The sequence below is a fragment of the Pongo pygmaeus genome, chromosome X, assembly GCF_028885625.2.
Source record: "Pongo pygmaeus isolate AG05252 chromosome X, NHGRI_mPonPyg2-v2.0_pri, whole genome shotgun sequence".
NCBI classification, from domain to species: domain Eukaryota; kingdom Metazoa; phylum Chordata; class Mammalia; order Primates; family Hominidae; genus Pongo; species Pongo pygmaeus.
Window position 1 is genome coordinate 113,654,485 of NC_072396.2, and position 27,219 is coordinate 113,681,703.

The window sequence follows — 27,219 nt, forward strand, 5'->3', positions numbered from 1 at the left end:
TTCCCCTGCCAGGCACCCATATTTAGGGTAATGGAAAACAATAGCAATAAGGAGCATAAGGTCCCCAAACTTTCTAAGAAATCCTGAGGATTTCCTTTGCTTAATCAAATAACTGTACATTTGGAAAAATATCCAAAATGTGTGTTCCAGCCATATACATTTGTGGCCAATAGAATTTAACCGAAAACAAGCATTGGGAATACAATGAAAAGGAAGAATGCAGGCATCAAACCCTAATTCAGAATTCTAATTTGGCCAAAATATAAGGGTACAAAGTTATGATCCTTGCCCAATCATCCTGAGACTAAATTAAGAAGTTCATCACTGGTGTCCCCACCCCTCAGATCTCTCTATTCTGATTTATTGTTCTCTTTTCACAGGTCCTCATAAGGCCCTAGTACCTCCTACATTACAGGAAAACAATTCAATAAATCTATTCAAATCAAAGTATTAGTCACTTAGCAATGTTACTTTGCCTGAGTAAAGCATTGGCATTAGATACTATTAGCACAGTGGAATAAAACACAACAAGCCTAATGTGTGGTTCAGGATCTGGTAGCAGACTTGGGTTGGAATCCCAGCTCTGCCACTTCCCAGATGTATGACCTTGAGCAAGTTACCTTGAGCCTTAGTTTCTGCAACCACAAAATATAGACATTAATATCTAATTTGTAGGTGTAGTCTGAGGATCCCATTGGATCATTTATGTAAATGACCTGGTACAGAGTAAACACTGAATATACAACAGGCTGCTATTATTTGTATTTCGGAAGAGGAGCACAGGGCTCTGGTAACATTATCCTGGAAGTATAGTGTTCAAGTCCCTTGTCCTAGTTTTGAACTGGTGACCAAGAAGTACTAGAGTCCCAATTTTAGATCCAATTTCCTTAGCACCTGAAATGGAAAAACTGTTCTACTTCATCGGGGGAAAGATCTCATTTCTATTTTGATCTCTATTATATCCCCTGCAAAGTGCCTGACCCACAATAATAATAATAACCACAACTTTAATAATAGTAATGGCTAACATTAATTGAGGGGTTATCAGGTGCCAGGCAAACTATTTAGTTTGTTAATTCATTTAATCCTCACAAGAACCCTGTTAGTTAGGTACTACTGTTATTTTCAATTTTAAAAATGAGGAAAAGAAGACGTGGAGAGCTTAAGTAAACTTAAGGCAGTCTGCCTTCAAAACCCATGATCTTAACCTTCATATTAAATCTGAGCTTAATAAATACTTACTAACTTAATTAATAGGCTTTGGCAAACTCACCAGTAAAATAATATCACATGCACCCTTTTGTGACTTATTTTTTCCTTCATGACTTTCCTGATTAAAAATAATGAAATCAAGATTTTTTTTTACTTCACTCTCTTTCTCCTCTCAAACATCACTCTCAAACAAAGAGAACAAGGAACAGAAACACTAAATCTCCATATCTAATGGTATTAGGAAACATCTATAACCCTGTACCACAGAATCTGAAAATAAAAAGTTGGTACAAACATGGCAACTGATTTAGCAAAGTGAAGAACAGTCAAACCTAAGTGCCTGCAGAGGGAATTACTGATAAGCAACAAGCAGATCTGCCCCATAAGAATCCTGGAAAGAGTAATTACAACCACCAAGTACTGTAGAAGTGAAGGTGAGGCCAAACACTAAAAGAGCGAGAGCTCTTTGAATGTCTGTGTAATAAACATGTAGACATCCCCCATACCCACCTCTACCAGGAGGTGCAGACGTCTATAGGAAACAGATTAAATTGATTCAGAGCAGCTCCAGAGCTGGGGCACTAGACAAAAAGGAAGTTGGAAATGAGGTGGAGCACAAAAAAACAGTGATGAATTTAAAGTTTTCATGCTTAATGGTGAGAATACCAGTCTCCTCCCAACATTGCTTCCAGAATACTGACAGCTATGATTATGACTCCCAAGAAGATCAGAAGACTATTCTCTGAAGAAAAAGACTAGCTCAAGAGCCGAGGCCTACAGATATTAACCAAAAGAAGCAAACAAAAAGCAACTGTTTAGCCAATTACCCTGTACTGAAGCCCACTTGTCAACATATCCATCATGCACATAAACCTTCAAATCCGCAGACATCTAAGGAAAACTTTCAACATGAAATAAAAACATGAAAAATTAGGAACTGAGGAAAAAATGGATAAAATAGAGAGCAGAAGAAAACTTCAAAAAAACTATGAGTACCTCAGGGAAATAGGAAAAATACTATATTGATAACAACAAGAATGAACTCTTGGAAATTAAAAATATAACTATATCATTCTTAAGAATTAGTGAAAGTGTTAAAACACAAAGATGAGAAACTCTCTGAGAAAGGAAAACTAAAAACAAAAATATGGACCATATAAGATAAATAATAAGACAATTAAAAGATCAACCAATGACATCTTATATCTTATATATCTTATAGTATTTCCAGAGAGAAGACAGACAATGTTGTTGAAGAAATTATCAAATAAACAATAGAAGAAAATTTCTCAGACGGAATCAGCTTCTAGATTGAAAGGCTCCACCAATACAGCATATTATGTGTCAAAGACTCATACATCATCATGAAATTTCATAGCATCAGAAATAAAGAGAACATTTTAAAAGTTTCTGAGAGGATAAAGAGGAATAGAAATAGGTTGTATCAAAAGATTAGGAATAAGAATGACATCAGTGTTCTCAACACCAACAGTGGAAATTGGAAGACAATGTGACATGTCTTCAAAGTACTGAGGGAAAATGATTTCTACCCTAGATTTGTATACTCATTCAAACTATCAATCAATAGTGAAGATGAAATAATGACTTTTCGGACATGCAAAATCTCAAAAATTTGCCTCCTGTAAAAAGCTACTACAGGATGTGCTCCACAAAAATGACAGATTAAACCAAGAATATAGGTCATGAGATTCATAAAACATAGATCCTGCAGAGAAGAGAAAGAAAGAGACATTTAAGAATTATGAAAATAGAAAACTAGCATAATATTAATAGCTGTGCAGCAGCCTTAGGGAGCAACACGTTTAGATTAGAATAGGAAGATAGAGAGCCCCAGCAAAAACAAATGAAATTGATAAGGTATTTAATAGGCTTTACTATGCATAAAATTGTTTTGACAGGATTTTACAGCCTTGTCAGAAAGTATGGAAAGACTTAGACATTCAAATTAAGGTAAGCAAATTAAAAATCGAAGTAATTATTAACCCCGGTAAAAATGAAGTTACATGTGACAAGAATTATAACCATATTATATCATGTGGATTAGCAATAAATGATATTTACATAGTTACTATGTTAAAAATACTAAATATGGATTTAACTATAAATTGGGACATAATCATATTTAAGATTTAAAGGAGAGTAAGGAAGTACAAAAAGACTAAGAATGCTCCTCAACTATAATAGTAATACAACAAATAACGCTCAAAATTGATTAATCAAGAGTCATCAGTAGCAGCATAGCATTTAGAAACATAAAGTAAATACCAGAATAAAGAGCTAAAAAAATATGAAAGTGGTTGCTTCTGATGAAGGGAAGAAAGGAGGCCTTATAGACTGCTTTGTTACTGATATAAACCTTTTAGCATTTCTTGACTTTTAAAACTATGTGTATGTATCACTTTGATAGCTTTTTGTTCATTTCATTTTTTACTTGTTAAAGAAGCAAGGGTATAAATTAAGAGATGTTGCAGACCACTGCTGTAGGCAATGCTCCTTGTACATAGAAATCTCTGTTTCATTGAAAGTTATTGGGCAAGGGAGAAATACAGCCATCTTGTTAATGCATTTGCTTAACCATTTATTATCTGTCTCTCTCACTAAAATCTAAGGTCTATAAGGGTAGCAATGAGTGGTGTGCTAGTAAATGTTTGTCAACAGCTATATGGACAGGGAAAAAAAAACTCTTATTTGTAGCATTTGCCCGTTTCTGCGGTGTAACTACTACTATCATGCCTGATTTCAAGCTACCAACTGATGTCACTGAATGGAGAGCTGGGAAAAGATGCACAGAATCAGCTTTTCTGGACTGGCTCTAACATACCATTGCTAGAAATCCTGTCTGTCTTGTATAGTGTTCTATCTAGGGTTCAACATATTGCCTAGCACATCACAGGTGCTCAATAAATAGTTGTTGACCTGTTGACCAAATAGGGAACAAACAACAGAAGCCCAGGGATAGGCAAATATCAAACTACATAATTTGATCTGAGAATATGCCATTTATAATTTTGAAACCTGGAAATATTGAGAGACTCTCTGCCAGTAATCAGAAAACTTCAAGAGAGTAGGAAGCTAAAGATTGTAACTTAGATGCTAGGTCACCACCAATCAATAAGGTCATCCTAGCCTCAAAGGAGAAAAAGTGGAAAGAAAGGTAGCTGTGAGCCAGGCACTCTGATAGTCACTTTTTACATGTTACTTTGTTTAATTTTCACAGTAGTCCTAGAAGATATAGCTCACTAACCCATTTTACACATGGAGAAACTGGGACTCAAATGTCTAAGTAAATTGCCCAAGGGCACACAGCTAGTAAAAGTGAGAGCTGGGATGTAAACCCAAGTTTGTCTAACACCTTAACATATGCAGTTTCTGCTATACTGGCTGCCTTCTAAAGTACCTTTGAGCAAGATAATTTAGGTAAAATTGGGGTTTTGCTTATCAGAGACATGAAGATAATTATCTCACCCTTTTATCATTCTTTGGTTATGAAGGTCCAGACTGGGCACCTGCAAACTGAGGGGTACAAATGCATCCAAACAGCCTTTTTCATAAGCTCTGGATTCTTTGTTGTAGCTATTCTATTTCCTTGTGTAAAGCAGAGTGCAGGCTGCCTAGCAACCAAGCTAATGGCATCTTTTTTTGCCTTAATTACCTTATGTTTTCCACAAGCTCAAAAGGATTGACGCAAATATCAAGAGAAGAAGGTCTGAGTTTTATATCAAAATATCTGTTCATATATATGAAAAATATACATACACATACATACATGTGCACACACACACACACATACACCATCTCCTTCCTTCCTTTGATCCTTTGATTAAAATAGAAATTTGACTTTAATTGTATCTATGTGATGCCATATCATTGGCTAAAAAGTACAAAAATTTACCATCTGGTTGCTTGCCTATAAACACATCAAACAACTGGTTTGACCGACCATTTTTAGCAGTTTGAGGAGTTTTGCAATTCTTGACTAAACTGACCAGTTGTTTTCAGTTATGTGTGTGTGTGTGCATGTGTATGTCTCCTAAAAGACAGTAATAATTATTATAAACTTATCAGTAACAATAAAGTCCAAATCCAGCATTGTTAATATCTCTGTTATTAATTTTTTTATTAGAACAAGGATCAGAAAAATATTTGATATAAATCCTCCAAGCAGAAAGAGATACATAAACCTAAATTTCATTTGAATCACTATTCAGACAGAGAAGCAGCCCACAGAATGATGAAATAAAGGACAGATAAAAAAGAATATGAATATCAGACACAATCAACTGCCTACCTAACAGCCTTCTTTCTTGCTAACAGAATCTCAATTTTGTTCACATTTTTCCAGCAGCTACATATTTTGTTCACACTTTTCAATCACAGTTGTCACATTCCTCCTTCCAGATTATTGGTTTAGGCATGGGCATGGGACACAATCGTGACAAAGTAGGTATGGGAAGAAGTCTGCTTGGGGAGATTCTGGGAAAGATTTCCTCACTCTTTTTTTTGGAGATGGAGTCTTGCTCTGTTGCCCAGGCTGGAGTGCAGTGGCGCCATCTCCGCTCACTGCAAGCTCCACCTCCTGGGTTCATGCCATTCTCCTGCCTCAGCCTCCCGAGTAGCTGGGACTACAGGTGCCCGCCACCATGCCCGGCTAATTTTTTGCATTTTTAGTAGAGATGGGGTTTCACCGTGTTAGCCAGGATGGTCTCGATCTGACCTCGTGATCCACCCGCCTCAGCCTCCCAAAGTGCTGGGATTACAGGCGTGAGCCACCGTGCCCGGCTGATTTCCTCACTCTTAAAAAGAGACACAAGGGAAAGACAGTCTCTACTTTCACCTCTGGACATTTCCACCCATAAGTGATGTCTGGAACTGTGGCAGCCACCTTGGGACCATAAGAGGAACCAGCTCATGAGGACAAGCTCAGCATGCTATGGCTTGTAAAGTGGAAAGATGAACATGTTTCATTGATGACATCATTGACTGCTGAATTAACCAACCCTGGGGCCCTATCTTCAAATTTTGAAAAAGAATTATTACTTAAACCATTTTGTATTGAGCTATTACTTACAGCTGGAAGCAATATGACTAATGCAGTATTCTAGCAAATGCCAGACCTTTTAAACTTACGTGTATGTTGTTCTAAGTACTTTTGAAAATGTCTGCTTTCTACATCTGACCTCCAGTGCACAGAAACGTCCCTCTGTATTTTTTCCAATCTAAATGGCTTCTTTTGTCTCCCCATCTTCCTCTCATATTCCTCGTCTTCTTTGTGTTCATCCTCTTTGTTTTTGTCTTTGCTCTCCTTGTTTTCTCTACTTTCTTCCCCTCCTCACTCCCTTTTCTTTCTCTAAGCCTTCAGTGGCTATGATTGGAATCTGAAATATGCCTATACATACATTTATCTACACATATATAAATACTATTTCTTGTATATCAGAAGGGAGGACTTCTTCCCCATTCCAAGTGGCCTGTCTTCACCCACTTACTCATTCCTCCCCACAAAGGAAAAATGAATTAATCTGACTGGTTAGTTTGGAAGGAGGACTAAGTATGTGTAGCTCAGCCCCTCCTGTCTTCTTTCTCTCGGGAGCAGACTACATACAAGAAGCAAATGCTCTGCTGTTCCTCTCCAGACTACACATTTTAAAAAAGACCTGCCCTCATGGGGCAGGACTGCAGTGGTCCAGCAATGCCATTGACCAGATGGAGAAATTTGTTTAATCCTTGGGTTCAGTATTGGGAAGCTCAAATGCCTACAGGTAGAAGCCACATCCTCCAATACCAGTGTTATCAAAAATGAAGGAAATAGTTTCTTATATACTAGCTCTTTTGCCTTATTGTTAAATTAATTCAGAACTTACACCACAAACAGGACTTATTTTTATTAGGCTCCCTTGAACAGCACCAGTATATATTAAAGTTTTGTTTATCTGTTCTTAAATACATTTATTCTTCCTGACTATATAATGTCATCGTGGGCTGCTTAAAGATAAAAGAAAAAATCTCAAATAATATGCCTTTGTTTCACAAATGTTTTCAGCAAACTAAAGATGTTTTTAATTTGTCTGTGGTTGCCTGCCATTGACTGGGTCTCCTATGGAATTGAGACTGTTGGTATGAAAATAATTTACCATGCTGATGTTTTAGGTTCTCAGCTCATGATAACTTATGAATGTGTACTTACTTGATCGAACTCCAGCTTCTCAGGAATTTCACCTCTTGCTGCTGCCTCTGTAAAGGCTTGATAGAAGGTCTTTTCTTGGGACTCCACTGTAATGGTCAACACTGCATCATAGGCTTCCCGGAGCTTTGGGTTGTTCCTTAGGACCTGGTAAGGGGTGTGCTTATAAGGTAAACTGTAGAGCAGGGCATCATAAGGAACAAAGACGTAGGTTCCATCAGTCATTTTCAGATCATGAGCCCATTCCAAGAGATGCATCTGAGTCTCTCCCCCAATCAAAGCTGAATGCATACACATGATGATTACTGAAACCAACAAAGCAAGGAGGTTATGGAAGCAATCTGTTAGTAAAGCACAGTACCAAAAACTACAGAGAGGAAAAATAAATGTGTTCTAACCAATTTGTAAGTGGTTTCTTATGCCTCCAAGATAAGCAAGATGTTGTCCTGAGCTGAAGCTAAGGTATACTCATGGACTCTGGATTGGGGATAGTGACAAGAGAGAGATGCCTACAGGCTGCAGAGCCTAATACCTAGACAGGAACAAGAACTAGTATAATAAATGGGGAGTAGCATAAAAAAAGAGGCTTTAGGGTTGGAAAAATCAGCTTTACATTGTAACACCACCAGTTTTAACTGTGTACCCTTTTTAAAATTACTTAACCGCTCTCTGTCTCTTCCATAAAATGGAGATAACAGTATGTACTTATGGGGTGGTAGTGATTGAAGAAAGGAGACAAGTCATTTACTTAGTACATAGCACACAATAAATAGTAGCTACTATACACCTAAGAATTAGAAGAGAGGATAGTAAGAGAGGATGGGAGACGTTACCATACCACAGCCACTATTGCTTTTTATTGTCCATCTCCTACAAACATGCATTTTAATACATTTTGACCAACTGTTCTCATCCTTACCGAGGTCATTATAGACAATGAAAAGCACTAACTCACTCACTTATAAATGTTACTACAGGTTGAGTACTCCTTATACAAACTGTTGAAGACCAGAAGTGCTTCAGACTTCAGACTTTTTTTAGATTTGGGATATTAAGTATAATATTTGCATTATACTTACCTGTTGAGCATCCCTAATCCAAAAATCTGAAATCTGAAATACTTTAATGAGTATTTCCTTTGAGAGTCATGTTGGTGCTCAAAAGTTTTCAATTTTGGAGCATTTCGGATTTCAGATTCTCAGATTAAGGATGTACTCTCTGTAATATTATGGGTGAGATATTCAACTTTTAAAAATCTAACTTCCCTGTAATTGGAATTACTATGCACTCAATTTAATTTTTCCTAGACTTATGAAACTATGTTGTTTGGCAAGGTTATGCTAGAATAGAGTGGATTCAAGGGGGCCACGGTTGAAAAATGGCAGCTAGATGGTGAGACTGAAAGTCTTATATCCAATTTTGCCCTTGGCATGCTAAATAAGTTTAGTTTAAGCCCGCTTGTGCTTCAGGGCCCACATCTTTAAAATATAGATTCCAATGCATTTTACAGGTACACTGAGTAGTTTAATTAGATAATGCCTGGCAAGTATTCTGAGCTCCTTGAAGAAAGGCAAAGACTCTATTGCTACTGGTAAATATTAATTATACATGTTTACATGGAACCTTTAATCTCAAGAACTAAGGGTGCTTAATTACATTCAATGACTTGTCTTTGGCATTTGCATATTGTTTCATCTACTGTCAAACACCTTTTTACACCTGCTAAGCACCCCTAGAAAGTTTCCCTTTGAGCTAGAGCTGGTACCTTTTAGTTTTTAAAGTGTAACTAATAAGTTATGAAGTTTATTTAAACATACCACACACATATGCACACACCACAGCATGACATGAGTTTTCAAATGACCATTAACTCCTTCAAAATAATTACGCTAAGAGGTTCTACATGTATTCTGATGTTCAGACCTTCCTTAGAATTCTCGAAGGATATCTTTGGAGCTAGTTCATGAGCCACACAAGGAATTCAGCCTCACTTGTTTATAATCACACATTGTATAATGGGAAAATGGAGTGCCAGAGATGTTTGGCAATGCAAGAGTTGGATTTAGAAAAAGAAAGTAGAACTGAAGACCTCTCACTCTCTACATTTGGCTGAACCATTAAAAGTAAATTAGTTTGGTCAAATTAGTATAGTCATAGGTCCATTGAGGCGGGGAAAATGAGTTTAGTCAGAGGCTTCAGTTGGCCAGTTTGTCCAACAGTATCCTCAGCAAGTAGATCAGTATTAGCATCTTTCTTCTGCAAATCAGAGATTGAGTGATTTGTTCAAGGTTACTCAACAGTGATACAATTTGATTTAATTTACTTAAAGGGATATTAAAATGACTTTACTGCATGGAAAATGTTAAATAGAACTAGTGTTTGGTGCTGATTGCAATACAGCAAATACTTTAACATACATTACATGTAGTAGGTGCTATGATGATGTGCCATCAAGATACACACTTCAGCACTGAAGCACTCATTCCACCAGCTGCTGGGTGTGTTAGTAGCTGATAGGTGATTTTTCTCTGAGAGTTGGCCTCAGCTAAGGAAAGGCACCTCTCTCAAGGTTACATCCTCTCAGTAGTGTGCTGGGGTTCGCTTTTGCTGGTTCAACTTTCAGAGATTTTGTGAGCCAGTTAACATCATGTTATTAGCTTGAAATTGACCATTGTGGGAGTGGTTACACTATGGAAATCAGCAAACACTACAAATCAGAACTTTTTTCCATCTGAAGATCTGACTGTTAAACAATTATTATTACACACTGTGCCCCTTTCTGTGGCTGAGACTGAACCTAATGACTATTCCATATGGACGTAGAAGAGCCCAGACTCCTCATCTCAATTCTGGACAACTCTGAAGGGTCATACCAGCTCTAGAGCTCCCCCCTAAGACTGGCTGAGGCCTTTGTTGTGGCTGCACTGCAGTTCAGTTCTCTCTGCCCAATCCTACTGTCTTCTCTTCCTCAAAGGTGTTCTTGAAAATACTCATTCAATAAGCTTCGTGCACTCAAAGCTCCATCTGACAGGCTGCTTTTCAGGGAAACTGACTTGTGACACTGGATTAGAGCCCCCACCTTACCCTGAGATGATTTCTATCCTGGCACTTACAAGATTTATTGCTCTTATTTACCTATATCAGCTTCTACTACCAAACTGTGAGCTCCTTGAGGTCAGGAACTGTGTCTTATTTATTTCCATATCCTTGTACATATTATGCACACAATGAATGTTGTTTAGATGAATGTTTGTAAACTAACAGCCTCTTCAGGAGGAGAGCTTGTACACTTGGGTATTTTTTGTGGGTTCCTTGAGATATGAGATATGGGCATATATTGATTGTTAGGATGGAGGAAAAATTGGAAGTGATATTTGCTGGGCAGGTAGATACTGTCGTGCCTGTTGTTCATGCCTACTATCATTAGCTATGCCCAGTACCTTACCCTCAACCCTGAATCTCTCCTCTTTATTTTTCTTTCATTGACCCACACTGACCATATTTCAAAGGGTCCGAATTTTTATAACTGAAAAGACCCTTTAAGACCAAGTAGGCCAACCTGTCCCCATCATTTTATAGAAGAAGAAATAGGAAACTCAACAGGGAATAATCACAGGCTCCTCTATTTTTTTGCCTGGAAAGATCTTTCCATTGAACATGATTAAAGTAGAAAGCATAAATACTGAATTCAAACAACAGCATCTTAATTTAATAGATTGAGTGCTTTGTGAACAGGGATTTGTAGATACATCTGTTCTACAAGATAATTTTACTAAATAGTTTTATTATGTTAAAATTACATTCATTAAAATGGGATTTGACCTGTAAGTTGTTGTCAGGAAAGGATTAGTGTACAGAAATCTTAAATCCTAAACAAGGCCTGGGTCAACAGGTGGTCACTGAATAATACTAATTTGTAAGTTTCCATCCTGTCAAGCTACTTTATAGTCAAAACAAGGACCAGGAAATACACCCTTCTGAGATCGCATCTCACCAGGATATGACACCAGCACTTTCTCTGAGCTACTTGAGCTGTCTAGTGTCTATGTCTTTATATTGTGGCACCAACCATAGCAGGCTGTCTAGGACCCTTTCTTTCACTAGCAGCAGGAAATGCCATGAAACTCCGGGAGGAGCCAATTTCCATGTCACTCAAGTCCTATTTCTCTTCCTAAATTAAAATATTATATCAAATATTTTCTTGAGAGAGAGTAACTGTGTTTCTGAAAAGGCAAAGGTCACTTATTTCTCTCAGATTACTGGCTATGGTGTCCTCCATGGAGGAAACTGGGCCCAGTTTCACACCTTGCAAGATGGAAATGATTCCACTTGCTGCTGCTAAAGAAGTCCTTAGGAGCCATATTCATATTTGTGAGCCATCGATATTGCTCACAGTCCACAGAGACACCCCCCCCATTCTACTGTCTTTGCTCTTTATTGTAACCCCTTTGTGATATTTCCTGCCACTGTCATTCATTTGAACAGTTGCTAAGAGGGCGGGGAGGGGGGGCAGACCAGAGGAGGAGGGCAGCATGCAGATTTATCCCAAGTCTCATCTTCTCTCAGGATTCTTTCCTAGCTGGCCATATTATGAAAGAAGCACATTCCTACCCTCTCCCTCTCAGTTTTCTCCCACCCAACCTAATAAATGGCTGTGTAAGAGGAAGGTGGGAGGCTCTGGAACGTGCATGTTTCCCAGGCCCCATCTCCAACTTTGACTCAGTGCAGGAGGCTCTCAAAGTAGACTTTTGGAACACTATACTAGGTGATGTGTGGCTATCTCTATCAGCTAAGGACACCCCACACGTTTTTGGCCATAAATCCTGAAGCTACCACTTACTTAACTACCACTGGTGTTGAACTGGTCCAAGTAGCTCAGCACAATGGTACACAAATATATCATTCAAAGACTATTCCATCTGCATCAGACCATGTTTTTTTCCGTACTCAAACTTGTATTGCAATTGCATTTGTTGCCTTAACATTGCTGCCCAGCTTGAGATAAGGTTTTATATTTCTCCATACCTTGAAACATATGTTTTCTCCTGTTTTTCCTAAACTGCTATGTACATAAGGCCTCTTAAATGCAAGAAGTCTAGATGTTTAGCGATTTCCTCTTGTGTCAAGCCTTCAATAATTTGATCATTAGTGATCATTTGCCATTCATGAAAGCCAGTTGTCCTCTTGCCATTTATATTTACTTACATTTGGTGTTACATTATACCAAATCCTATACCAAATTCCCTAGTGATGCTAAGGCTCCTAGTCATAGTATTATCAGTATCACTGTTGTTATTAGTATAGGAAAACAGGGCTGACACCTGATACGTTGAGGCACATAAAAGAATTTTATCTATGGGTCCAAAAGTTAAGAAAGAAAAGTGGAAGGGCTGAATTATATGCCACATATAGAACACAGGATCTCAAGTGAGTATGCTTCAGGAGGTAGTATAGTATTTGTCTATCAATACACCAGTGGTTCTCAGAGTGGTCCATGGACCAGCAGCATCGGTGTCACCTGAGAATGTGCAGTATTAGAAATACAAATTCTGGGGCCCCGCACCAGCATTCCTCAACCAGAAACTCTGGAGGAGGAACCCAACAATCTGTGTTTTAATAAGTCTTCCAGGGGATTCTGATGCCCACTGAGATTTGAGAGCCACTGCTTTAGACTACTCCGAATATATATCCTGGCTTTCTCATTCACCAGTTGTGTGACATTGGGTAAGTTATTTAACCCCTTTTAGCTTCGGAAGTCTTATTCATAAAATAGGTAAACAATAATTGCCCTTACTTAATAGGGGTGATGCAATAATTGGATGACATAGTCCATACAAAGCCCTTGAAAAATTACTAGCACGTAGTAAACTCCCAATAAATATTAACTATTACCATTATTTTTATTGCTATCTTTTTCTTATATACAAGAATCTTCAATAAATGAGAAGAAGCCATTCTGTCCTAGGCAATAAGACAGCAATCAGGTATCTAATTTTGGAAGAGCAAGAGAAGGCTATTCCAATGGTGTCATATTTACTTAACATCATGTTGTAATGAAGCATTCCCAATTCGGAAGGATTGAAAGGAAATCCCAAATGGTCCAACATCCTGGTAAGCCCAAATTGAAAGGATTATACAATCAGCCAAGCACAGGGCTGATCAGCAAGAAGATGAGGAGAAGAGAGGGCTTAGAATAGCCATTTGAAAAGTTTTCTAAAGAGCTGCAGGTAGAGCCTCCCGCTAACCTTCGCAGGAATTAGAAGAGGAACCCCTTCTGAATGAATGCAACCCTACAGGTGCCCTGCTTGGTAAGTAAATGCCCTTTTGTGCCATTGGACAAAAACTTCCAACAGGGCTCATAGTTTGAGGAGCAGAGACTGGACTGGATTTTGGCCCTCAAGTCCAATCAGCTAGGTTTCCTTGTGCAGGGCACAACCTACATAACCACACACAGCAGCCCTGACTATAAATTAAGGCCTTTGTCTTTGATTAATAACTCTCCTATTTGACTTTGTCAGAAGAAAAGAATATTGGTAATTGCTCCCAAGGCTTAAGAGAATTGAGTTGAGAATCTGGGAGAGGCTGAATCCCCCTACTCTGAGACTTTATTTATTCCTTCTTTAGTGTTGATAGTGCTTACACATATGCACTTACAGTAATAAGTATTACTGTGAGACTCGCAGGTATTGTAAAACTTGAAAGAAAATGCCTATCTCCTGGATAATCCTGAGAATTAAATGAGATCTATGTGCAAATGCCTTGTAAAATGTAGAGAGCTGTTTACACGTAAAGTAATAGTATGGTTGCTTTTATTGTCTCTATGGCAGCATATAGTAACTGCTGTTTTCCCACTCAAGAGCGCACGGCTATTATTATTGCTATTATTACCTACTATTCAATCTATCATTGCATTGATATTATGTAAGTGCAACTTAGACCTGTTTCTGAGAAAGACGCTTCCTCTAACTCCAGTAAGTTGCCAATGAGAGTTCCTAATTAGAAATACTAACTTATAAGAACCAGAAGTGTCATACCAGCCAGTAATAGGCTGCTCTTCTCTCCCCTCCCACACCACTACCACCATCACTACAACCACCACTGCTACTGCCACATGGCAATGCCATCACTGCTTTTGTGAACAGATCAGGAAAAAAAAAAAAAAAACAACCTTCCAATTATTTCTACTACTTCCAAATATTTCTAGGCCCCTCCAAAGGAAGGGGTCCCTTTCCACTGTATTTTGTATGTCACAAAGGGTCTTCTCTGAAGGTTTGCTTGGGGGTCTACAGTGTTAAAAAGTAGCCTCATATCCAGCAAAATAGGGAAGAAGTCAGGCTCTGCCGTCCTCAGACCTTCTCAGCTGAGATCACACAAAGTTTGTTGTCTTTTTAGTTCTTCTCAGTCCAGATAGATAACATCCAGGAATACTTAGCAGCCTCAGTCCCAGCAGTTGAGAGGAGCTGGGAAATTAGCTAAAGATTTGATCTGGTATGTGCTATGGATGGTGTGTTGCAGTCTTCCTCACTGTTGTGTTGACCCAAGCTGTACTCACTGGCTTCTGGCTCGGTTTCTCACCAAATCTCCAATTTTCTAATGGGACAAAAGATGTGCCCTGACCCTTAGGCCACTTAGCTAAAGCTCTGATAATCTATTTTTGTTCATTCTCTGGATCCTGCTTTACGCGTTCCCATGGGCTGGGGCATTGTTTTCAACAAATGATCAAGTGGACAACAAGGGCAAGGTCTATCTTACTTTAACACTCACTCCCCTTCCACCATTCCCCCTGTCACACCTCACCCACCAGTTGGCATGCCCTCAGATAGAGACATGTGCCTGTACCACGTACGGGTATTACACACTCCTTTGAACAAAGCACAGGGAGCTGCCTGAGGTTGTACTCAGGCCACAGCCCAACCAATGGCTCAGTTCCCCTGCCCCCACCCCACCCACATTCTGACTCATGTCACTGAGGTCCCAGCATGCCTCATCTGAATCTGCCTATGTTTTGTCAAAAAACAAAGGAAAATCCTGCAGTGCAGAGTTTTTGTCTTCACTCCCTTTAATCTCTCTTTCTGAATCCCTCCTCCACTTCCTGTTGCTGTCCTTGCTATTCAAGGTCTTCGTTTGCTCCATAACCATCCTCTCTAGGTTTTTTTCTCTGCATCCTCAAAATTTCCATTCCCTTAGTGAGCAGATCTGTACTGTAATAAAGAAAACAATCTGACTAAGCGAAGTCATATTAAAACAATGGGAACTTAAAGCGAGAAACATTTATTTGATTATTATTAAGTTAAGCAGCATTTCTCAACTCTGGCTGCAGGTTACAAGCTCCCGGGAAGCTATTTAAAATACCTTTGCTGGGACCCACCACAGACCAATTCTAGTAGAATTTCTGGAGGTGGCGCTGTGGCACCAGTAGTCTTCAAAAGATGTCCAGGTAATTCTAGCATGCAGCCAGACTGAGAACCCTTGACCTAAAGGAGTCTCTAATGGTAGGGCAATAATATGTGCATTTGTTTCCTCCCTGCCTCAAAGGGGTTGTGGGTGGTTAGCACTCAATCCTAATTCTTCTCAGTCTGGCAGCCCAAAGAGCTTCAGGGCCTGGATTTATTTAACATTTTATGGTAGAGGCCGAAATGTCATTTCAAAGTATACAAATGGGTGGGATGTGAAACATTCATGGAATATAAACTTGCAGGAGACATTGGGCTTCAAGAAGATTTGTAACCTATTATAAAGTTATGATACGAAATATATTAGCCTGTTTCTGGCATGGCTCCTCCTGCAAATGATTTTATATCTTTCAAAATAATTCTATGCTCTGCTTTGAAAGTATCAAGCTCTATTATGAAGTAATCAGAGCCACACTGATTGCTAAACATCACGGAATCTTGTCAACTGGAGCTGGAGGCAGATTACTATAGTTCTGGAACTAAAAACTCCTCTTGCCCCCATCCTCTTGTAATCATCATAATTAAGGTCCAATACTGAAGCCATTTGAAACTTAAAACAGGCTTCTGGTTATAGACCAGGCCTAAGCTGGACCATTCTCTAACAAACTCATTGTTAAGGAAATGACTGGGACCAGGACTAATCCTTGAAGGAATCAGTTTGTCAAATAGTTTCTGAGATATCCATCCTAAAGTGGTGGAGTGGCTGCAATGGGGGAATGAGCAGCGTTCCCAAGAATCATAGCCATCTCCAGAGGAAGGTAAAATGGAGGTTAAAAAATTGGAATAGAAAAAAATCAAAACCAGGTGTCACAAGGGCTTGCCATAAGTGTGAGTAAAAGAGATCTGATTCAAGAGGACCACGAAGGGCCCCCTTTTGCCAAAATGCACCCAACTAACTTTGAGAATGATAGCTTTAGTAGGTCAAGTCCTTTGCTTCACATTTTGTCTATTGTCTCTGCAAGAATCATCTTTGAACATTAAGCTTCCATTGGAAGGGGAAACTGTTAAAATTTATACAGTCTTCTCATTTTAATATGCTTTCATTCATCAGCTAGGTGCCCTCCATATCAACTAACTGTGTGCTGCAAAAAGAAAAGCCCTGCTTTGAGAAAAGGCAGAAGGTATGGACATTTTGGAGTCCAAAGAAGACAGATTCTAAGTAAGTGTCCTACAAGGACACTGGGTACCTTTGAAGGGAAGTATCCAGAAAGGAGTCAAAAGTAAATCTCTCCTCAGTGACTAGAACAAACAAAAATGAAGCCATAAGAAGACCCTCGCCTCCCCATACCATTTTGGCACTTTCGAAGCTACCAGGGTCCTAAGGGCAGAAAGAAAGGATGTATGGCCACAGTGCTCTTGACACCATTCTTCACTCAGGTGCTAAGAGCAGGCACTAGCATCCACAGGCATATGAAGCACAGAGTTCTTTGTACTGTATTCAGTTCATAAAATAGGCTCTGTTGAAGAAGGGCAGTCTTGGGACCTGTATGTGAGTGAAAAAGGGCAAATGTGTAAAGAAATGGGAAGGGATGTGCTACCCTAGGGTGTGAGGGTAGGAAACCTTTTGGAGATTGTAATCTCTTTCCCTGAAGTCACGTTTAAATTTCAGCAGGAGAAAGCACTCACTGCGAATTCTGTCTGCCTGGTGAATCCTCTGGAGAGCTTTCCGCATGCTTTGGCTGTCTTGTCCTGTGGTCAGGACGACCCCTACAGGTAAGCCGTGGCTCCGAAGAGCACTTGCGACTCGATTGGCTGTATGCACCCAAATGTCTTCATCTGAGGAAATGACTCCAGCATGAGCCCACTGGAAATATTTCATGACAGTTACAAGCACCCGGATGGGAGAAGGGAGTGTCCGAGAAAAGGTCGGGTAGCTATTTTTATTGTCTAATTCATAATTCACACAAGCCCAAGAGAAAATCCCTTTGTCCCAGCTGTTTCCCAGGAGCGAGGCTGCCTCGCAGTAGCCAGGGTTGGTAGGGCCAATAAATCCTGAGGCCATCTGGTGGTGGGAAATGAAACTGGAGAGGGCCCTCGAAGTCTGGCAGTCTTCATTGAGAATCACATATTCAAAAGAATAACTCAGGTCAAAAGATGGGTCCCGGTTGATTCGCTCAATGGCTAATCGCGCAGCAACCTCAGGCAGGGCCTTCGAAAACAGCGAATCACAAGCCCAAGGGCCCACCACCCCTATCTTGTAGGGGAGTGTCCACACCTGCTGCGGAAGGGACATGACAGACAGAAGGCACAAGCACCACAGGAACTTGGAGGATGCAAGGCCATGGTGTCCCAGCAGTTTCCTGAAAGCCGCAAACCAGAGCACAAGGCGAGAAAAACGCCCGAGTCCCAGGAACATAGCCCTCCTGCTTCCAGCAAGCTAATGACGAGATACTGGAGTTATTCTTCTTTCCCGACACAGACAGTGGTGTTTCCAAATGCCTGTCAATCAGAGGAAAAGGTTTGTTACTCACATTATTTCTGAAGCTTCTGGAAATCATCGATTGTGAAAGAATGGCAAAAAAAAAAAAAAAATGGTAGTGCCCAAACTAAAAGTTTCTTTCCCCCATCCTGACAAAACTCCTCCTCTTCCTGTACCCCGTATCTCAGTACATGGCACATCCATCCACTGTTTGCCCACTTGCTTCTTTCAGAAAACGAAATCACTGAGACTCCTTCTCTTCCCCCATATTCAATCTATCACCAATTCCTATTTATTCAACTTCAATAATAGCTGCCCACCTTACAGTGTTGTGAAAATTACATAAGTTAACACACAGCAAGTGCTTATAACAGAGCCTGCAAGTCATTGGCATTATATTAGACATAGTATCATTATTATACTTTGCAATATGTCCATTTTTCTCTCCCATACAGCTCTCTTGGAGAGAAATAGATGTAAACAGATAATAACAATGCAGAGTAAAAAGTGCTATGATTGAGGTAGCCCAAACAGAGAGACAGAGAGGATCATCTAAACCCAGATTTCAGGGGAGGGAGGAGAGAAGGGAAGAAGAACAGTCTCTCTGGATTGAGTACTGAAGAAAAGTTAGCCAGGTGAATGAGGTTGCAGGAGTAGTTTGGTGCTAAGATGCTAAGAGCCTTCCAAACAGAAGGAACAACATGCAGAAAGACCCAGAGGTAAAGATAGATAGATATATATATATATAGATAGATAGATAGATAGATAGATAGATAGAGATACTGTATATATATATGTGTGTGTATATATATGTGTATATATGTGTATATATATGTGTATATGTGTGTGTGTGTATATATGTGTATGTGTGTGTGTGTATATATATATGTATGGATTCTTAGAATTCTAAAGCATTTGTTCTGCTTGAGTTTGTGATGTCAGACAAAGCAAGGGCCAGATCACCAAGATATGCCATGACTGAATAGTGTACCCAATGGTTTTAAGCAGGGAAATAGTATTATCAGATTTCCATTTTAAAGGATCTCTCTAGCAAAAATGTGGAGAATGAGTTGGAAGAAAGCAAGACTGGAGGCAAAGAGACCAGTTTGGAGTCTGTCATAATAATCCATATGAGAAATGATGACAGCCCAAGACAGTGGTAGTGAAGACCTAGAGGAATGGGATCATTTCCTCCAAGATTAAAAATATCAAGATTAAGAAAATAGAAATAACAAGAACTTGGTGACTGACAAGATAGAGAAGGTAAGTGAAAAGAAAGGAGGACTCTAGGATGATTTTGAGCTTTTCAGACCTAGGAAACTGATTGGAAAATGGCACAAGTCTCTGAGATAGGAAACATTGGAGGAAGGAGGTGGGAGAGACGACGCATTCTGATAGAGATCTTGAATTGGTCAACAAGTGGCAATATCCAGTAGATAATAGCACATACTGGAGGGCCTAGGAAAAAAATAGAAAGCTGAACAAGAGTTATAAATTCTTAATAGAAAGCTGAATAAGAGTTATAAATTTGAGTGTAACCAATTGATAGAGGGTAATTTAAAACATGCCTTTTGTGGAGTAAAGAAAGAAGACAAAGGACAAAACCCTGAGACCCCACAACACTTAAAGATAGGTCACAGAGGTGTTAATAAGTAGAATCCTTAGTAAATCCTTAATTCTAATCAAAGATCAAAATAATGGCATAGCTTTCTTCAGGGCTGATAATCAGCGCTGGTGTGCACCAGTCAGGACAAACTGGTTGTTTATGGGCAGCAACAATTCTGTCTGTGCCAGCCCTGTTGGTTATTATCTTGACTCTCACTCCTAATTTTATGAGAAACCTTGACTCCTGAAGAGACCAATCTGAGGCATATCTAGTGAATCTTAAGGGCCTACCACAAATAGTATGCCCCAACATTCGTATATTGGTGAAAGCTGATTTGAATGAGAGTCAAGAAAGTCTTGGGGGAGCAAACAGTTCACAAAACAACATAAGCCAGTGGCTGAGGGGTGTGTGGGATGGGGGAGGACTTCTAGCTTTGCTTTGGGGACAGTGGAAAGATGATTCTGAGCTGATTATATGCACAAGAGCAGCAAATTTATTCCTAGGCCCTCAAAGATAATCCAATCTAACGTGCCTCCAAAAAATTAGATCTATTCTGTGCACTATGTTGAATGCATGAGAGTGAGATACAGGATGGATGAAGTGTGAGGTGTTGACTCAGGCTTCAAGGAGCTCCCAACCCAGAGCTGAGCTCTAGTCAAGAGCCACGAGCTTCTCTTCCCAGCTTCTTCCAGCCTCCCTCTTTTCTCTGCCATGGCAAAATTTGGGAGCAAGGACACTGTAGGAGCCACTCATTATCTGGAGTAATATGGGAAGGGTCTCTATTTCTGGTCTGTATTGTGACAAGGATATTGAACTACATTATCTCTCTGTCCTTATAGGCCTCACTCTTTTGACCACTAGGAATGGGCAACAGTGAGGACAGCTCTATATGGGAAACAGAGCCCTATTCACAGCAACAGGGCAAGAAAGCCGACATACTGCCTCTTCTTCCCCAAACACACTAGTTTCCTGGGTTCCTTCCCAGTATCTGTGCATTTAATCCAGAAATTAGCACTTAGACTAAAAAAGTCTAAGATATACTGAGTTCTTGCTATGTGTTAAATGCTGGGCTACACTCTTTCCGTGTATTGTCTCATTTTAAAAACTGAATTTAAAAAACTCATCACAGTCCTTTGAAGGAGGTGTTATTATCATCACTATTTACAGATGATGAAATTGAGGCTCAGAAAGGGTAAGTAACTTGCCTAAGGGCAAACCACGGTAGAATGGAGATTTGCACCCCAGTTGATTGAGCACTGTACTAGATAGAAGTTCTGCAGATAGCCCCTCATCTATGAAGTCAATGAGACTACCATTATTATACCTGCTATATTACTCAGACTGAGTTTGAATCATTCATTTGCAGTTTAAAGAAGTTCCCCAGTCATCCATGAAAGAATAAATTAGGTAGAGTTGGGGAGGGGCAGAGTAAATTTGGAGGAGCCACCAGAAATTCATTATCCAACCAGAAGTAATTTGCTACTAGTGTTCAAGCCTAGCCCTGGGACTGCCCACTTACTCCTCACTCAGGGCACAGTGCTGCACAGCTAGGGGTGGGGAGCACCAGTTCCACTGTATTCTATATAAAGCTAATCCTAATCTTTGAGAATGGAAATCTTGAGGGTACACCCTTCAGCATATTAGCCCCAATTTTCAACTTCCTCGTCTGCAAAGTGGGGGTAAATTTAATTTAATCATTTTGAGATAAAGAATTAAATAAGTTAGAATACTAAGTGCACAGTTGTCCTTCAATAAACACTGGTTCTTCCTTGCTATTTGGAAAGAGGACTGTACTGGGAAACAGAAGGCCAGGGTCCTGGACCCAATTCTGCACCGACTCACCATGTGACCCGAACAGATTGTTGCCTACTCTAGGTCTCTCCTTTTTCCCCTTTAGCTGGACTAGCAGATCAGCAAGTCCCTTTCTTCTCTGACCTCCATCCATCCTGGGATTCTATACTTTGTCTAGGCAGTTACTTTTCCAAACCTCTGCACTTTGAAACTGCTGAGTTCATTCAACATTTTCTAGCCTTTGCTGCTCTAATTAGCTTCTCACTGGAGTTAGATTCCCCCAAAGTACTTGCTTCTATCTGGTAGATCCAGTTCCTGATCATTTTTAATTTTGGCCTAGAATCCTCTGTCAAGCATCTGTGATGTGAAGACTCCACTCCCCGACAATGCTGGAGTTATGCTACACTGAAAACCTGGGCTCCTAAAATCACTGGTTAGCTTATTATCATTAATAACAAACACATGTTGAGAAGTTGGTCTGTGCTAAGACTAACTACAAAAAAAATGGGAGAGTATAAGGGCCTGGCCAAGAAATCTAAACAAGAAAAGCAAGCATGTACCTCAGGAGGGAGAAAACCAAGTTAGTAAGTTCCCTGCTTGCTTTTGCTTAACATTAAATCTCCAGTGCCCTTCGCAGTGCCTGACACATAGTAGATGCGCAAAAAATATATGTTGAATTAATACTGAAGAGGAGATATGGAGCATGAATAAAATGTTTTGTATTACCATGTTATTTAAAATGCTCTAGTTTAGGCCTTAATCAAGACCCACCTTTGGCAAAATTATCAAGGGGTAAAGTTTGTCTTCAAACTTCTAGCACAGCTTTCTCTGCCCTCTCGTTAACGGAGAGAAAAACAACTCTAAAGAAAGAAACTCTTTAAATGATTTGCACTAATATGTAAATGAATGATAATATTTGACACTTTCCTCTATTCCTCCCCAACCAGTGGTGTTTGTTCTCTCATAAGGGCTGGGGAGAAGTTTATGCCAAAATAATTAATCTCTAATAATATAATGTCTATTTCAAGCATCAGTTGCAGGTAGGCAAAGGAGGATGGACTACTTTTTGAGTAAAAAAATGGTGCCCCTCAGATCAAAGTGACTAACTGTCCATTCTAGGTGTAAGGCTGGCATTTTTGTGTTATAATCCAGGTCACTCCTAAGCACAATGCCCACCCCCAAATTCTAAAAAGTTGGATTTTTTATACCATTTCTAAAATTCGTACAACACGGGTCCCTCCTCAGGCCACATGCCACAAAGTGCCCCTTGGCATTCACTCTCAGTTTTTGTTGCTCTTTTCCCTTTGTTAACTGCAAGATAAACATTCCCCAAGCTGAAGGTCTGCCCTTACATTTTTTTCTGGTACCAATGTGATGCATTTGGTGATATTTCTAACTCTGTTAGGACTCCCTGGACAACCAGAAAGTTTTATGTTGCTGTAGGATTTAGTCTTGATCCCCCAACTCAAGATTTTACAGAAGGAAACTTATTCTTTAAAAAAGAAAAAAGAAAAAAAGAAGGAAGGAAGGAAGGGAGGAAGAGAGAAGGAAGGAAAAGAGGAAAGGGGAGGAAGGGAGAGGGAAGGAGGGAGGAAGAGAGAAGGAAGGAAAAGAAGAAGGGGGAGGAAGGGAGAGGGAAGGAGGGAAGAAGAGAAAGAAGGAAGGAAAGAAGGGGAGGGAGGAATGGAGGGAGAGAAGAAGGAAGGAAGGAAGGGAAGGAAGGAAGGAAGGAAGGAAGGAAGGAAGGAAGGAAGGAAGGGAGGAAGGAAGGAAGGGAGGGAGGAAGGGAGGGAGGGAGGGAAAGAAATGGGCAAGATAGAGGGAGGATGCCCTAAACCTCCACCTGCTGATTTTGGTTTAAGGAAAAAAATTAGTTCACTAAAGTCTTTCCTGGGGTTAATGGGAAATGTGGATATAACTAAAACAAAGTTTGAAGGTATGAAATTTTGGAAATAGAATACTGCTGACCCACAGTTGTTCTGGGGCCATTGCCTAGGTTACTCAGGTATGAACGCCTGCATGGGATCAGACTTCCATGGAAAGCGGCTAGAGCACAGGGATGCATAATTTCATTTCAGGTAGTTTTCACAATCTGGTGGGAAGCCTGGCTTCACACAGAAAACCACTGTTCGTTAAACATGTACAAAGAAAGACTATGACAAATAGCTCTGAGGGAAATGGCTCCTCATACCAGCTTGTCAAGCCAAGGACTTCTATGAAAGATTGATTTGTCTTTCTAGTTACAGCCTGAATCAAGTTAATAGCTTGTATAAAACAACATCAGGAAGAAATAAAAAAAAATCATGAGAGAAACTAAACGAAAGCTTGGATGAGAGCCTTTGAGCTCAAATCTTGACTTAAAGTATCTCGAAGGCTCTCTTTAACCCTTCTTTCCTTCTTTCCTTCATTCTTTAAATTTTTTTTACTACATATTGCAGTAAAACTAATGTATCTCAATCAGAGTCTCAGCTCCCAGGTGGGCTGTGTCTTTTTTCCCCCATTACAATCTTTCTTATAAACAAGAGCTGTCAACTACTCACCAAGTAATTCACCGCTCAAATGTCTTCAGTTTACTGCCTGTGCATGCAGACCACTGGCATAGCTACCCCAGTGTGTCCATTTCTTTGCATCCTCTATGCATTCACAATCCTGTCAAGGACTCCAGTCTGTTGATAAATTCCATTAATGGGGTAAATAATTGAAAGCGTTAGTAAATGTTTTGAAAATCACTCTTCAGCATCCGCAGACCAAGACTTGGATTAGGATTTAGAGTGACACTTCTAATCCTTTAAATTTATCCCACCTGTAGCAGAGTTAGTGCTGACCTAAATGCAATGACCCAGAGATTAACAAACAATTAGAGTCCTCTGGATAAATACGTCCTCCACAGACTACTGCCTTCTTTTACCTTTCAAAGTCAGACACAAACTCTCAGATTTTGCCTCTGTGTTCTTCCTTGTTCCATTCTGTCTAATAACCACCAATCGCCCTTTCTCCAGGACAGTTCTAAATGCCAAAACATTCATCAGCTGTGATTCCATCCCAGCATATAAAAGGCGATCCAGGCTGGCTCCCTGCAAAATTCAAAGCAGGTGAATTTTGTCTCCTTCTCCTATTCCCCTTAAGTGCCTTCACTGCCTTTCCTTCCAAGAGAGACTCCCTACTTCCCTCTACACCTTTGTACAGAGACATTGTTTCCCCATACTTTAGATGTATTCCTTTTCCTTAAGAAGTCCCTCTCTGTCCTGAGCATCATTCACTCCGGGCCCTGTTCTGGATTCCCAACGTGAGAACTGAGGTGTTAAGGGCTAAAAATGACTTATATTAAATGAGAAATGTTTTTTAATAATAGTTTTATTGAGATATAATTTATCTACCACAAAAGTATACAATTTAGGGGTTTTTTAAGTATATTCACAAGCTTGTGCAACATTTTCATTATCCCCACAAAGAAATTCTATTCTTGTTTAAAAGTCACTCCCCATTTCTCTCCTCCTCCTAGCCCCAGGCCACCACTAATTTACTTTCTCTATGGATTTTCCTATTCTGAACACTTCATATAAATGGAATCATACAACAGGTGATCTTTTGTGAGTGGCTTCTTTCATTTAGCACACCGTTTTCAAGGTTCATGCATGTTCTAGCCTGTATCAGTACTTATTTCTTTTGTGGCCAAATAATATTCCACTTTTTTGGATATACCACATTATCAGGATGGAAATTTGGGTTGTTTCCACCTTGGGCTATTGTGAATACTGCTTTTATTACCTTTGTGTAAAAGTTTTTATATGGACATATTGTTTTTATTTCTCTTTGGCATATACCCAGGGAATTGCTGGGTCATATAATAACTCTATGTTTAACATTTTTTGAATTGGCAAACTGTTTTCCAAAGTATATGCACCATTTGGCATTCCCACCAGCAACATATGAGGGTTTTTTTACCTACATTCTTACCAACACTTGTTATTATCTATCAGTTTTTCATTTAAGTATGACAGGCATTTTATACGTACATTATCTTACTTTATATTCACAACAACCATGAAAGTAGATATTACCCATTCTTTCCATTTTGTAAATGAGGATGCCAAGACTGAGATAAATTAGGCAATAATCATACTTACTGAGTGCCAATGATGTGACAGGCATTTTTGGAAGCCCTATCTCCTTAGATCTTCACAGTGACCCCACGAGATAGATACTATTTGAATTCCCAGACGTCCAGAGAGGCTACAGTAACTTACCAAAAATCACACAGCCACTGGTCAGTAGAGACAGAATTTGAACTCAGACACTCTAATTCTAGTAAGTAATAAAGCCAGAAAATTTAAACGCAAGACTATTTGGCTCCAAGAAAGCTCATGTTTATCCTTGATATATTCCACTAATGCATCCTTGTGCTATCCCTCCAAAGACTGCTTGCACTCTAATAGGGTCTCCAGAAACACACTGTGACTACCCAAAGGAAACAATCCCTAATTGTAGAATTTCAGGTGACCTAATGGAAATACTGGTGCAAGTGAGGGCCCCAGTTAGCATTCTCTATGTAGAGCTGCACGGTGCCATGAGCAACCCCAGTATGGATTTTATGATAAGGTTCTGATGAGGACTAGGATATTCAAGGGACCATCATTCAAAGAATCTTCCAAAATCCTGAATAGACATAAGATTCTAAATTTATAGGTAGAAGTAGCTGGGAATTAGCACATAAATAAAATTTCTAAAGTGAATTTGCTTCTTTTGTTTAAGAGTTCCACAAACACTTGTTGCTCTATGGGCTTTACATATACTAACTCAATGAATCATCACAACTGTCCTATGGGGTAGGTATTATTGTCATCCACATTTTATAGATGAAAAACTGAGGCACAAAGAGATTAAGTAACTTGCCCAAGCACATACAGCTAGTTTGTGGTGGAGCCATCTGTGAAAATAAGTAGTCTAGCTTTAGAGTCAGGGCTCTTAACCACTGCCTGTTAATCACAGTATGGGGGTCATTGGATTTATCCATACACTCAAAAATTCCCATTAGATCTCTAAGTTTTAGTTACAGTATAATTAAAGATTATTTTAGAACAGAAATCTAAAACTATTTGGGGTCCTCATGAATCTAAAATTATACAGATACTTCAAACCCATTCACGAGTACAAACTTAAGAATTATTCCTACACACCTTTTAGAACTGCTATGTCAGAAACATCAGCACACTGTATGATTAAGTATTGACCTTAGTGTTCTCACGGACTTACAACACCAGAATGTTCATGGATTCTACTAGATGTTGTTGGAACTCGTATCAGTTCCTGTCTATGTTTCCAATATCAAAGCCTAACAATTTACAAAATTTCGTCTTCTCTGGATGATCTTTACTCCCTAAGGTGCCATGGAATGAAAGAATCCAAAATAGCACCCTCTCCCTCCACAAAATTGTGAAGCCAGTCACATCAATTTAGCTTTCCTCTTAACATTAGTTGCAAAGAAAAAAATGTGGCCCTTTTACATTTTATATATACATATATTACTACTAAACAC

At 39.5% G+C, this 27,219-nt stretch overlaps 1 protein-coding gene across 1 annotated transcript in view; it reads right to left on the bottom strand.

The window, feature by feature from the left end:
• The window catches only part of GUCY2F (guanylate cyclase 2F, retinal), a 112,986-nt gene extending 88,542 nt beyond the window's left edge, over window positions 1-24,444 (bottom strand). The window contains exons 1-3 of the mRNA XM_054472791.1: window positions 24,224-24,444; window positions 17,494-18,306; window positions 7,418-7,719 (exon numbers count right to left, since the gene is read on the bottom strand). Of these exons, the coding sequence (XP_054328766.1) occupies window positions 7,418-7,719; window positions 17,494-18,223 (1,032 nt within the window). The 5' untranslated portion in view covers window positions 18,224-18,306; window positions 24,224-24,444. The remainder of the gene's footprint in view (window positions 1-7,417; window positions 7,720-17,493; window positions 18,307-24,223) is intronic.
• Window positions 24,445-27,219: the final 2,775 nt, after the last annotated feature.